Below are 13,403 nucleotides of genomic sequence, written 5' to 3' on the forward strand. Positions count from 1 at the left end.
AGCAAAGACTGCACTGGGGGCCACTGGAAGGCTTAGGAAAAAAAAAAAAAAAAAAAAATGTGAATGAGTGTGTCGATTTTGAACTTATAGCTGTGTTGTCATAAGTTTTACAGCTTTTTCTATTGTTTAAGACGTCTACTATTGCCATTCATACTACACAAAGGCACTTATACCAAAGCACTTTCCTCCTCCTCAGCACCAAACACCAAAAAAAAACAATTAAATGGCAGAAAGGGACCCATTTTTCTATTATCTGCTATGGAAATGTCTGGATTCTCTTTTTTAATTTTTTAAAGTAGGATTATAACAATCAAAAGACTCCTTTTGGAGCTACTAGAATCAAACAAAGTTAGGATAGTTTATAGAGTTCTTGAGAAGCAAAATAGGGTAACGTGGCTGAAAGACAGAAGCTGTAATTACCAAGACTCCCTCACCTAACTCTGAGCGAGCTACATTCATGGGTGCCATTTCCATCCAGGAGTCAAAGCAGGGGTCGTAGCGCCACATCTCTCTGCTGGCTGAGCCGTCGGGAAACTCTCCACCTGCCAAATACAGGGTCGAATCTACAGGCGGGGACAAGGAAGAAAGGTGATTGGATAAGTAGAAGTATACATTTTCAGCACTTAAGTTTATCTGTGCATTTCAGAGTGTCTTAACCCATCAGGCTGAGTTTTACTGACCCCCTCACCTGAGACCACCAGCCCGTGTTTGCTCACGGCGAAGGGCAGGCATGCCAGATTCTTCCACTGGCTCGTCACAGGATCGAAGCTCTCGACGCTGCGCAGCACCACCTTGTCGTCCTCCCCGCCAACTGTGACTATCACTTCAGCGGTTCCTGTTTCCGTGGCAACAGGAGTAGAGGAAGAGAGGAGTGAGCCACATATGTTAATGTAAAAGAAAAAAAGCAGCCTGTATGGTACAACATAAGAGTGCGTGGAGCTGCCAGCCATTTAATATTCAACTTCCACTATTCTCTTGATTTGCATCTGGATTAGGCTAAAACTGTTTGGTCCACAGTTTGATAACACAAACCGGGAAAACCAGCAAACATCTAAAAACCTGGAATCCAAAATCTTTCTTCTAATAGAAGAAGATAGACCCAAATAATCGTCTCTCCATTGAATAGCCGAGCATTCTTAAACCCTTGCGGAGTATGAGGACGGGGAGACAGATACACACTAACAAATCACCAGGCTGACAGAAAATAGTGCAAAGCTAAAAATTAGCTCTTTGATTCAGACGTGAGTGTTTTTTATTTTTACCAGTGGACCTGCGAGGCCTCGCTCTCGGGCAGTAGAGCTCTCCACGCCGGTCCTTAAGCAGCAGATAGTCCTTGGCCTCAGAGATGAGCCTCTGGCAGACCTGGCTCTCCTTCACCACGTCCAGAGACTCAATCACATCATGGAGGTAATAGGGGCTGATGAGAGGCAGGCGGATGTGCTCCAGGACCTTTGAGGAACAAAAATGGAAAGGGATCTGATGGGTGGTACTCATGAGCAGCTGCTGTGGTCATGGATTTTCATTCATGGAGTATGGCGCCCCTGAAAACAGGATAGCACCAAACAACAAAAATGTATGAACCCCCCCTTTTATTTTTAAAGATAAGCCTGAAATTACCTGCTAATAACTCTCCTCTCACCTTTTCAAAGCTCTGTTTGCGAGAGGAACATTTATTCAACCACAGCATGGCGGCCTCAAACACGGTCTCCTCTTTGGGCACGTTGAGGAGATCGCTGGCAAGGATTTCCGTCAGCTTGTCCACACACAGAGACAGAAACTCCTCCTGGAGGAAGACAGGAAGCGCCGAGAGTTTGATTATTTATGTGAGGGCACAGCTTTGCATTAACAGTAGGTGATACAAGATTACCTCCTTCACGACTCCCTACTCTGGGTTTCCATCACACCCTCACCTGCTGACAGACCGTGCTGAAGTGCTCAAGGATGTAGTCCATGCTGCGTTTCTCCAGCACCTTACAGGAATGCGCCTCAGCAAAGCAGTGAATCCCCACACAGTTCATCTCGTCCATCTGACGCTCCATGAAGCGACAGCAGGCCTCTCGGACCGCCATCACATCCAGCAGGTTGGCTGCTGCCAGCAGCGCCTGGACACAGATCACTTTCTAAGCACGCACGCGCTTCACGAATGACGGCAATGAAGAGGTGTGAGAAGATTCACTACCTGCACGTTGGCTTTGGAAATGTAGACCTCTGATGTGTAGGCGTAGCTCACCAGCATGCCAATCATCTGAGGCTCAACACCATTGATGGCAACACGCTCCTGCTTGGACTCTATGAGGTCAGCAGAAAACATCGCCTAAGGATGGAGAAGGAAAACACATGATTCTAAAGGTGGAGTCGTTTTCAGTACGGACATACCTGTGAGGAAAAGTGCGTTTACCTGGAAGTAGGAGCTGAAAGATGCCAGCACTATGCGGTGGCAGGGGAACTCCTGTCCTCCGCAGCACAGAGTCACATCGCAGAAGGCGTTGTTGAGCCGCAGGCTGTTGAGGCCCTGCAGGACTGTGTTGGGGTGCCTGGTCTCCACAAACAGGTAGTCCTCGCTGCTCTGGGGAGCAGGGACAACGGCAGCAGTCGGGCTGGCTTCCTCCTGGACCTTAACGGTGGCGTTGATAGAGGAAGGCAGGAGCAAACCGGCGCTGACGGAGATTATTTCAGCCATGTCTGCCATTGCAACCCAAGCCTGGGAGGCAAAATATCACAGTTAGCACTCTTGAACGCAAACTAAGAAAATCAGAAAAACGGGTTGAGACATAGCTGGCAACGCAAATCAGCCTCGCAAAGGACTCATTTGAAAGTGAAATGCGTGTAAGTCGCAGAAGGCTGCAAAGCAAGGCGGGGAGAGAGGACCCGAGATTGTCTCACTAATGAGGCTTAGCTGTGAGGCAGCGGCCAAGAGAAGCGGCTTTGTGCCGAGCCAGACTACTCAGACAGCTCAAGAACAGATATGCGATCCACACACAGGTGAGATTAATCACTCAGCAGCGGAGAGACCAAAACAACTCACCTGTTACACATAGTCGTGACTGCTGCGGAGGACTACTCGCTCTCCCACATACCAACCAAACCAGCTTCCGGCAGTCCTGAGCAACATTAAACGCCTCTCGCTGCAAGCCACGCCCACACACACCCGGCAAACGTAAGAGTGTTCACCCCCATGTAGTTCCTGCTTTGTTTGTTCATCAAAGAGTGACACACAAATTTTTCCCTACTTTTTTGCAAAATCTGATCGTTTGCCAAAAAATTTGATTTCCGGTATTTTCTAAAAAGTGTATGCAAACTGTTGCAAATGACTTATTGGCCTACAATCTGTGAAACATGTCAAAATCATCTCTCGTGAATAATGTCACGTCATTTTCGTGTGTGTGTGTGTGTGTGTGTGTGTGTGTGTGTGTGTGTGTGTGTGTGTGTGTGTGTGTGTCCCTTTTTTCACCTCCTCCTAAATATTTCATGTACTTTAATCGGTGCTCTTTGTATATACACTCACTGGTGAGCAGTGGCAGACTGCTGCATCTTAGATGCAAGAAGGAGCGTTTCCAGAGGTCCTTCCTCCCTCCAGCTGTCAGACTGTACAATCAAAACTGCTCTCAACAAACATAGATGTTTACATCAGCGCTGTAACTTGCACCAATCAACCGAACAAATACTACTTTTATAACTTGCACATTACTTTTTCTCAATTTATATACTAACTTATTGTAAGTTACATGTCTACTTTTTAATGCACAGGTACAATACACAATCTGTACTTTTCTAATTATTCTAAATATTCTTAACTATTTAAACATCTTGCAGTATCCTGCTCTGTTTGCACACTACAACCTGGGTTTGCCACTTATCTGTACTTTAATAACTGTACAGTACTCTGTTTTGGTAACTATTATCCATGATGTAAATATGTAAAAAAATGTTTGTGTTTCTGTTCAATGTCCTGTGTCCTGTTCTGTTTGTTTTTTTGTTGTTGTTTTTTTGTTTTTGTGTATGTGTGTGTTGCTGTTACAACCAAATTTCCCCTTGTGGGACAATTAAAGGACTATTCTATTCTATTCTATTCTATTCTATTCTATTCTATTCTATTCTATTCTATTCTATTCTATTCAGGTCACTCCATTGTGTTTACTAGTTCACCAGTTTTAGCCTGCCTGCTTGTATTTGCTGTGAGTCATTTAGTGGCTCCTGCTTGTTTTCCTCTCTTTTTTGTTGTGTTCGTAGCAACTGTTGTTGTCAGGGAAATTTTAAAACCCATTGGGAAATAATAAACTAGAGAGACTATCGTGCATGTACGTTTTGTTTATTTAACAGGTGTGTTATCTGAGGTCGACATCATTACAATAAAACATTCAGCTGCACAAGCAAATCATCTGTGTGCCATATCACCTCATATGTGGAGAAAGTCAGCCAGCAGGTCAATACCAACACTTTATTATTTATTATTCTTTATTTTTCTTCCCATAATTATTCTTTTCTTTTCTTCTCTTGTTTTAAAACCAGATGTATAAGATATTGTTGATATTGTTGGTTGATGCTGCCATGCCACTTTTAACTTGATATAACAGGTATACACGGAACATATTGTCATAATATGATCAATAAAGTTCAATCTGTAGAAATGTTGGAATTTTTCACTAGTTTGCTGAATCATGTTTGTTTTATACAGAAATTGAACTGACAAAAGGCTTATTTTAAATTTGGAGGATAAATAACTGTTTTTGTTTCAGATCACAAGGAGCTGTCCTTCATGACGGCTGCATTTTCCAGCGCCTTTCTTCTGCGAGCAACAGCTTCTAAGATCTTCTTCCTGGGTCCGAGCTGGATGCGGATCCCTTTGAGGTCTTCATCAGAGCAAAGCATGAGTGCCTCCAAGTCAAGGTGCTCTCTGTTGAATGCGGGCGTAAAATCTGGCAAGGAGATAGAGGACAGGAACACATCCAAAGGAGAGGTTTCCTCATCTTCATCATCATCCAGTCCCAGATCTTCCTGTTCCCACGGCAGTGCGTTGTCACCCGTCATCAAGCCAGAGGTGTCTTCGTCTGCCTCAAACGTCTCGCTTTGAACGAGGTAACCAAGGCTTTCATTGGCACTGCTGGGGATGTCGTCAGAGTCTAGCCCCATCTTCTTCCTGAACATCAGACCTCCAAGGCCGGGCCGATTGAAGATGGATTGTTTCACTTGGCCTCCATCGTCGTCGTCATCTCCGAAGCTGTCCATTTCTTCTAGCATGTTCTCTTCCTGCTCGTTGAAGACGTCCACAAAGTCTGGGTTCTCAGATCCGCTCTCTGGTTTGAGGAAGATAACGTTCCCACTTCCTTCTGACCTCTGCAGCGTGCCTTTGTCCTTCTTCCCAAACTTCTTCAGGAGTGTGCCTTTAATAGAGCCAACTTTATCGTCAGTGATGAGCTTGGAGAAGTGTTCGTTGACGCCCGTGATGGTGCCATCGTTTGACAGTGACGATGCCGTTCCTGCATCTGAAAAGGAGCCGGAGTTGCTTCCACGCTGCATTCTATCCATTTTGCTCTTGTGTTTTTTCTTCACCTTCTCACACAGTTTCACGCGTTTCTCTGCCTCTTTTTCTGCCTCTTTCTTCAGATTGGCGACCTTTTTCGGATTTTGGTTGGTCTGCTTTGCAGCAGCAGCGTCAAGGAAGCGCACACACTCCATGTGGTCGCGTGAAGCGGCGACATCCATTGGCGTGTGGAATTCATTGTCCAGAGCAAAAAGGTTGGCGCCGAAGTTGACCAGGAAGCTGAGGATGTGCATGTGGCCGTTACCTGCTGCATGGTGCAGGGGTGTGTTTCCCCAGATGTCACTCCTGTTGGGATCTCCTCTGTACAACACGAACACACACAAAAGATTTTTTATCATTAGTGATGATATTTTCATTATTTGGCTATTCTGTATTCCTGATTTATACCAAACTCCATGCATAGTAGTTTTTCATGAATTTAGAGAAAATAATAAACTGATAAAAAATGACATTTAAAAAAATGTCAGTCCAGGAAATTAAATTAAAACAGAGAATAGATCCACATCCAAATCTAGCACATGACAAATTAAAGATGGGTGAAGTTAACTGGTGAGCTATTAAGACTTAAAGTCCTTTTACTGCTGCCCCCTGTCAAGTTTTGATTGCTGTGTGACTGCTACACCTTGTCATAAATCCCAGTTCATGCTGCGTAATGACCAAAGAGGAAATGGTTTAGATAATCCTGGCCACGTAGACAAGACACGCTTTATGCTCATTGAAATATAAATAAAATTAAATAAATCTTATGCATTCTCTGAATCTCAAAAGTCTGTAAGAGCACTGTGCCAGATTTTGTACGGTCTTGGTTGTAGTGAAAGAGGGACGGAGGTACATGTGGAGTAGCGGTGGCGGTGGCGGTGGTGGCACGGCCTGGATGAACAGCTCTTTTGTTTTTGTGGGATGGATTGGGCTGGTTAAATTTTTGGCTCAGCTAATGGGAAATAAAGTCTTAGCTCATTAAAATGGAGTGAACAATAGCTGTTGAAAAAATCCAGATGAAGTGCCAAAAACAATTAAAGTACGTATGAGAAAGCATAAAACACACTTTATTTCATGCTGGTCAACCTTTGCTCTGTGAGCACTGTTCCTGGTTCCACTATAGATCTTAATCTTATTTGGTTTTATAAAATATAATGTATTTAAATGTAAAGATTTTATGTCTAACTGTATGTTTTCTTTAGAAATGACAGAAAAATTACACAGCCTGAAGAAAACACTTGACGAGAACTCATATGTTCAGGTCGTTTTTGTCTCAGTGTAAGATGTGAGATGAAAGACAGGCGATAGAAAGCTTACTTTCTGCTGCATATGAGCTGAAGAGCACTGATATGTCCATGAAAAGCAGCCAGTATGGTGGGAGTCATGCCATCCTCATCTGGCGTGTTCAGGTCCTTCACCGTGGCCTCCTTCAAGAGTTCCACGTATCCATCAATCGCTGCTTTGTGGTACCTAGACATCTCTGGTAAGAAGGGAAAAGCTTGGAGAAAAATAAAAATCCAAGTTTCTCTGCGCCCCCCCGGCTAACGTCAGATGAGCAGAAGCGACTGCAGACCCAAGCAAACAAAGCGATGACTGGGCGTCAACGCACCAGCAGCTCGGGGCCATAAAACAAAAGCAAAGTTCGCTTCACTGCTGTGAGCTGCCCCATTTCCTCAACACTATAAAAATCCCTTACTGCGATTTCACCCAGAAAACGTATTCACACACAGCAGGAGTTTCTGCTGTAATCACTGTTTCTTCACAGGTTTGAAGGCAAAAGCAATCTTTATGAAAGAATAATATATTGTTGTGGATTAGAATGACCAGTAAAATGAAAATGGAACATTATCTGTTATTTCTTGTTTCTGGTTTTAGCTTGTTAGAACTCTAAATTCTTCATCAACATTTGTAAGCTGATGTTTTTATGATACATTTTCATTCTGTAATTTGTAGAAAGTATTTAAAAGAGTAAAAAGCGACATCAACTCCCTCTGTTACCTTGAATCAACTTAAAACTGGGAACATTCAACTTTTTAACTTAAAGCGTTTACACCTAAAAACTGTCTTAAGTATAATACATGAGTAAAGCTATTATTAACAAATTATTGCTCTATTCTATTTATATATCTATTTATCCATCTAATCTAATTAGATATTGTTAAAATCTTGACAGACATGCTTGATTGGGTCATTAATTACAGCAAAAGTAAAAATAACACACTATACTTAAAGTATCAAATGTAATAAAAAACAGGAAAAATAAAGTATTTTTTATTATTAATTATTGCAAACAGCTTGTGATTATTTAAATCATGTGTTAATCTATTTTCTTGATAAATTCATTTATTGTTTTGTTTGTAAACTGTTTTAGCAAGATGAATATATTTAGTCAAGGTACACGTTCATTTTTTTTATACATGCAATTCAATTGTTTTCTTTACTTTTTAAAAAACGGCTGATTAGTCACATGTTCTAATTTTGCTATTTGTTTAGGTTCAAAATAATATTGCAGGATAGTTTTCTTTTTACAAGATATTATATTCATCATGGGAGCTCATCCTTAGAGCTTAGCGTTAAAAAGAGAAATTTCTCCATGAAATGAATTGGAGAAACTGTTGATGTGAAGTAACATGAAACAGAAGTGTATAAGCCCAGATACAGTCCAGCATTTGAGTATGTGTATTTTACATAAGTGTACTAAAAAAGCATTAGTGTAAGTCTCTTAGACCGTGTGTTGTCATATCTAGATGATTATGATATCTAAGTCTGTCCCTTTGGGGGTGTGTCAGAAAAAATCTGGAAAATCACACATGCTGTGGTGAACTGCCGCAAATAAGGGCTGTAAAATGTTTTTCCACCACTTCTCCTTCCAGTCCAGTAGGTGGCTAATAAATTCTATGCTAAAGTTAATGGTTTACCAAAAACAGAAGAAGAAGAAACAGAACCGACAGAAGAGTCAACAAAAGAAGAAGAAGAACCTGTCCAATCAGCGGCATCTTGGGAGGAACTATCCCCCGACCAGAAGAGAGTGAACCCAATCTGACAGTTTTTCACTCTCTTCTTTGGTTTCTGTTTCTTGTCGCTTTTCAGCTTCCTATAACATGAAGTTGTGAATAATTATTGTTTAAAACGTTTCCACTGTTCGGAAAACCCGGACATCTTCCATTGGGTTCACGGCAGTTACTTCCCGGTGTTTAGCTTGTGTGGTTGGACCGGGGAGAGCCTGCAGAGATGTCCGACAACGGTGGCTCGGCTGTCGGCCTCCTATCCTATGAGACGCTGGTTCATGCTGTGGCAGGTGCAATGGTGAGTAGCTTTGTTTCTTATTTATTTGTTTTTTATGGGGGTTGGGGTATTATCCTTCTAATAGCAGATAGCATGGTGTTGAAGAAACCACTTTAAGCTGAACAATGGTGTTAGATGTTGTGTTTTCAGGTGTCAGTATGGATGTTAATGTTGCAGTGCATTGTCTTTTTAGGGGAGTGTGACAGCTATGACCGTCTTCTTTCCTCTGGACACGGCCAAAAGCAGACTCCAGGGTGAGCTGGGGGGCTTTATCATCTTGGACAGAGGTCACCTGATAAGCTGCAGAGTTGAAAGAGGTTTAACGCTGGGGTCATTATAGAGCAACCGTAACTGCATCCCAAAGAGTAGCGCACTGATAAATGTAGTTTTTATTTTACCTCATAAACAATCCATTTCTGTTTGTTGTTTCATGTGTCTTTTTTTTTATTGCAAAGCACGCTCATGTTCAGCTCTATATAAGACATAAAAAGGTGTGTTATGCCTTTCTGCTTCCACTCTTTTCCACAAGCTGAGATAATGCAGTTAAGCTGATCTTTGTGTGTCAAGTCATTGTCCAGAGACTCATTGCCTGATTTCTGGCATATTTGTGTTTGTTTTTCAGTGGATGAGAAGAGAAAGTCGAACTCAACTCCAGTCATTCTGGCTGAGATAGCAAAGGAAGAAGGCTTGTACGTATAGTTTGGGAATTTAAAATCACTGAGGCTTCTGGTTAGAAATTACACAAGTTAAGCCTTGTTTTACTCTTATTTGACCATATTTATAATTTAACCAAATGTTATGAACCAAAACAAGGTAATCGCAGATATAAACGGTTAATGAAAATAATTGGTAGCTGCAGCTGTAATCTAATCCATGGTTTAGGATGATGTTTTGGCCACATGACTGGAAACACAGTACTCAAATGCCTAATCACTACCTCTCCCAGTCTGTCACTGTACAGAGGCTGGTTCCCAGTTATCTCCAGCCTTTGCTGCTCCAATTTTGTCTACTTCTACACGTTTAACTCGCTGAAGAAGCTGGTGGCATCTGGTCCAGGCCAGTCCAGACCTGGGAAAGACTTGCTCATTGGAATTGTGTCAGGTAAGTACTGACCTGATGGAAATTGTCTGAAAGACTTAAATGGATGCAAGGTGTCCAATTAAAAGAGAAGCCTGTAGCACAAAAGGCAAACTTTTCAAAAGTGGAGGGAGTGACTGTGTGACAGATGTCTGGATTGAATGGATGAATCCTGGATTTGTGTGTGAAACGTTTGCATGCATGTATCCCATAGACTGTATGCAAAAGATGGTGATATTATCCTCTGGTTTGTGGATTCAAGAAACTTGAATATCTCTTGTTCATGTAGGAGTGGTGAATGTGATCCTGACCACTCCCATGTGGGTGGTCAACACTCGACTGAAGATGCAGGGGGTAAAGTTCAGAAACGAAGACCTCCACCAGACTCACTACAGAGGCATATTTGGTGAGCGCTTCATATCTGTTAAACAGGTGAAGATTTCTGACGTGCTTGTCTTGTGTCTGTGTGATTGTCAAACTTCACTGCTTCTCTTTCAGATGCTTTCTCACAGATCATAGCCAACGAGGGGGTGGGAACTCTGTGGAACGGCACTTTGCCCTCTCTCGTCCTCGTACTCAACCCTGCTGTGCAGTTCATGATTTATGAGGCCATGAAGAGGAAGGCAGGCAGAGGAGGGAGGAAGGTAAGAAGACTTAAAGAGAACCAGTGATGTATGCAAAATTGCCTTATTGAAGCTAATCAGTCAGCATCCTGTCGTTCCATAGCTGAAGGGCTGTGATCAGGAGGGACCCTGTTTAGACCAATCTAGCGATCAGTCACCTGACCTGTGAACTTTCGTCTTTTACCACAGATATCCTCAGCAAAGATTTTTCTCATTGGAGCCATTGCCAAGGCCATCGCTACCACTGCCACGTATCCTCTGCAGACAGTTCAGGCCATACTGAGGGTAAATACTCTAATACAGAAAATGTTATTCCTGTATTCTGTTTTTCAAAGATTAGGCTGATGAAGTTCAACATTTTGCAATGACAGAAAATTCAGTAAACAGACACAAACAACTACAAATTGTATCTGTGTAATTTTATGTGTGCCAAAAGCCGTCTATTACACTCTTACACGGGCAAAATGATGTTTCCTCAAAAACTAAAAACTAAAGTGGAACTCCTGGCTGAGTCTGGGACACAACATTGTGTAAATTTGACTTAATTTTGTGTACACTCCTCAGAAACTTTATTAGGGGAAAAAAATTTCTGATCCGGTCCCAGTAGATAAGAACGCCTGCTACCAAAAACCATGCTACATTCACTTATATCACATTTCTTTCCCATTCTGATGCTCAGCAGCAACTTCACTATATCACTAAATTAGCTGAGTTGCTGCAATGTGATTGGATGATTAGATATTTCTATTGATCAGCAGATGAACTGGTTTAAACAAAGTGGCCGGTGAGAGTGTATTAATAGAAAAATTTAGAGAAACCAGAGCATCTTTATATGGTTAATACCATCAAACACTCGATGCAAATATGCATGACTGGTAAATGATATTGAATCTTTACTACACATGCATCACTTGTTTTATGCTTTTTCATCAGTTTGGCCAGTATAAAAGTGACGCCGAGGGTGGTGGTGTGATGGGGAGCCTTTCTAACATTTTGTTCCTGCTCATGGACCGGATCAAGTGAGTGCAGCATCTCTAAAATTACACTATCTAGTCACTCGACTCACAACAAGCACATGTGTGAATATGTAGCAGTGGTCACAGTTGTATACCCGTGTTTATCGCAGGAAGCACGGTGCTCTCGGTTTGTACAAAGGCCTGGAGGCCAAGCTGCTACAGACGGTACTGACGGCTGCACTCATGTTTGTTGTGTATGAGAAGATCGCTGCAGTGACCTTCAGAATCATGGGGATGAACAAGAAACTGAAGCACTGAAGACGGCTACCTGAACACAGCAAACCATCAGTGCACTCATCCTCAGTAGGTTTTAAAGCCTGCGGATGCTATTAATAACATTATGAATTGTTTCTGTCGCATAGGCACGATAATATGAGCCCACAATGGTGCTTTGGGAGCCCCACATTCCTATTCCATTCCCAAATTATATAACAAAACCAGAGGGGGGTTTAATTATTGCTATTGTTAACCTCTAACTGTGAACATCTGTGCATACACATCCTCTCCACTGGTGCATTTCTCTTGGTTAAGCATGGTCCTGCAGGGACTAAAGTTAACTGAGTTTATGTGACAAAGAAAGACATACAGACATTATTTATTAGTTTGGTTTGCTGTATAATATCTTCTAGTGTGAGGCGAGTTAAACAGGTCCTGTATTGAGTAACTGTTTGAAAAGAACACCTTTCAAAGAGCTGAACTTTCTACTGTTAAAAAATAAAACTCTGTCGGGTGATGATTTAAAAAAACAAAAAAAAAAACAGTTTAGGCAAAAGAACACAAATACACCTGTTTGGCCTCTTTCTGAGAGATGTTGGCTGCACTGAAAGACTGATACAGCTCTCGTGGAAATATACATGCTCTTTAAGAAATTACTGGTTCAAATCAATGGGCCAGACTAGCTGCTTTCCCCTGGTCCGAGTTTTTGTCATGAGTCTGCTGTAGTTTCATATTTCACTATAGGAGATGAATGATATTTGTCTTTACATTTACATTTTCATATGAATTTGAAAAAGTGTATTTCAATTTAAGACTTTTGTCTTAACATTTGAGCTTTATTGCACGTGATGATAAGTTTACTGCTGCCTTAATCTAAACCACTGGGCCATTCTTTACATACACGTAAGCTTTTAACTGTGAATTTATCCAGTTGTGAAATCCTGCAAGATGGAAACCTCATTAAATTAATTTAATATAAATTGAGGGAAAAGCACAGTGAATATGTGTCTGCACATGCTGCAGTAGTTGTAGGTAGCAAGTGCCTCTGATTGTAATGCATTATGAAAAAGTGACGTGCAGACGAGTGACAAATTAAAGAAAAAAACAAGCTAAAATATTAGTTGTGCGTCCACAGCATCAGTGCACCTCAGCATGTATTCTTCAAGTCTTTGGACCTACAAAAGATAAACAGTATTCTTCCAAAAGACACACCCTCATTATGTTGCTGGTGGTGGAGTACACCAACTAACACCTACACACAAATTTCTCTCAAATTAGCTTGTTTTGTGATCTTGTGACTGCAAAAGCTGTAGCTTCTGATTCTTACTGTTGTGTGTTCATGAAACCAGTCAGAGTAGAATATTTCCTCACTGCAGGAATTAGAGGTTTGTTTCCCCCATAGACTGAATATAAAACGTGGATGGATCCACTATCAACTACTGATTAGCTTTGTACTCTGCATTTTAAGGTTTTGGCTGCTAAAATGTTGTTGTTATCAAGTTTTGGAGGGTTTATGAGCCAGAAGTGACTATTTATGGATGACTCTGTGGCAAGACTGGAACACAAGCTTCTTTGATAGTTTACTACTGGTGAGATTATTACACAACAAAAGACACCAATGCTACAAAAACTGGTTAAGCTGAGCAGACATCTGTGTTGGCATGT

General features: G+C 41.7%; 3 protein-coding genes across 3 annotated transcripts in view; 1 reads left to right on the plus strand and 2 right to left on the minus strand.

The window, feature by feature from the left end:
- The window catches only part of si:ch211-256e16.3 (kelch-like protein 20), a 5,487-nt gene extending 2,332 nt beyond the window's left edge, over positions 1–3,155 (minus strand). The window contains exons 1-8 of the mRNA XM_005925379.3: positions 3,026–3,155; positions 2,399–2,701; positions 2,180–2,314; positions 1,911–2,102; positions 1,640–1,783; positions 1,263–1,449; positions 689–835; positions 435–563 (exon numbers count right to left, since the gene is read on the minus strand). Of these exons, the coding sequence (XP_005925441.1) occupies positions 435–563; positions 689–835; positions 1,263–1,449; positions 1,640–1,783; positions 1,911–2,102; positions 2,180–2,314; positions 2,399–2,689 (1,225 nt within the window). The 5' untranslated portion in view covers positions 2,690–2,701; positions 3,026–3,155. The remainder of the gene's footprint in view (positions 1–434; positions 564–688; positions 836–1,262; positions 1,450–1,639; positions 1,784–1,910; positions 2,103–2,179; positions 2,315–2,398; positions 2,702–3,025) is intronic.
- Positions 3,156–4,293: 1,138 nt separating this feature from the next.
- Positions 4,294–7,172, minus strand: anks4b (ankyrin repeat and sterile alpha motif domain containing 4B). Its single transcript, XM_005925380.2, has 2 exons — positions 6,839–7,172; positions 4,294–5,842 (listed from the first exon to the last, which is right to left on the minus strand). Exons 1-2 carry the CDS (start codon positions 6,997–6,999, stop codon positions 4,738–4,740), a joined length of 1,266 nt encoding a protein of 421 aa, XP_005925442.1. The 5' UTR covers positions 7,000–7,172; the 3' UTR covers positions 4,294–4,737.
- A 1,322-nt stretch (positions 7,173–8,494) lies between these two features.
- LOC102301430 (peroxisomal membrane protein PMP34) lies at positions 8,495–12,260 on the plus strand. The gene is made up of 9 exons (XM_005925384.2): positions 8,495–8,827; positions 9,000–9,060; positions 9,429–9,495; positions 9,753–9,907; positions 10,173–10,289; positions 10,382–10,527; positions 10,696–10,791; positions 11,440–11,525; positions 11,633–12,260. The coding sequence occupies exons 1-9, from the start codon at positions 8,753–8,755 to the stop codon at positions 11,778–11,780; spliced, it is 951 nt and encodes a 316-aa protein (XP_005925446.1). The 5' UTR covers positions 8,495–8,752; the 3' UTR covers positions 11,781–12,260.
- The last annotated feature ends 1,143 nt before the right edge of the window (positions 12,261–13,403 follow it).

Source organism: Haplochromis burtoni, unplaced genomic scaffold (assembly GCF_018398535.1).
Source record: "Haplochromis burtoni strain Fernald_Lab_line unplaced genomic scaffold, NCSU_Asbu1 Contig_81, whole genome shotgun sequence".
NCBI classification, from domain to species: domain Eukaryota; kingdom Metazoa; phylum Chordata; class Actinopteri; order Cichliformes; family Cichlidae; genus Haplochromis; species Haplochromis burtoni.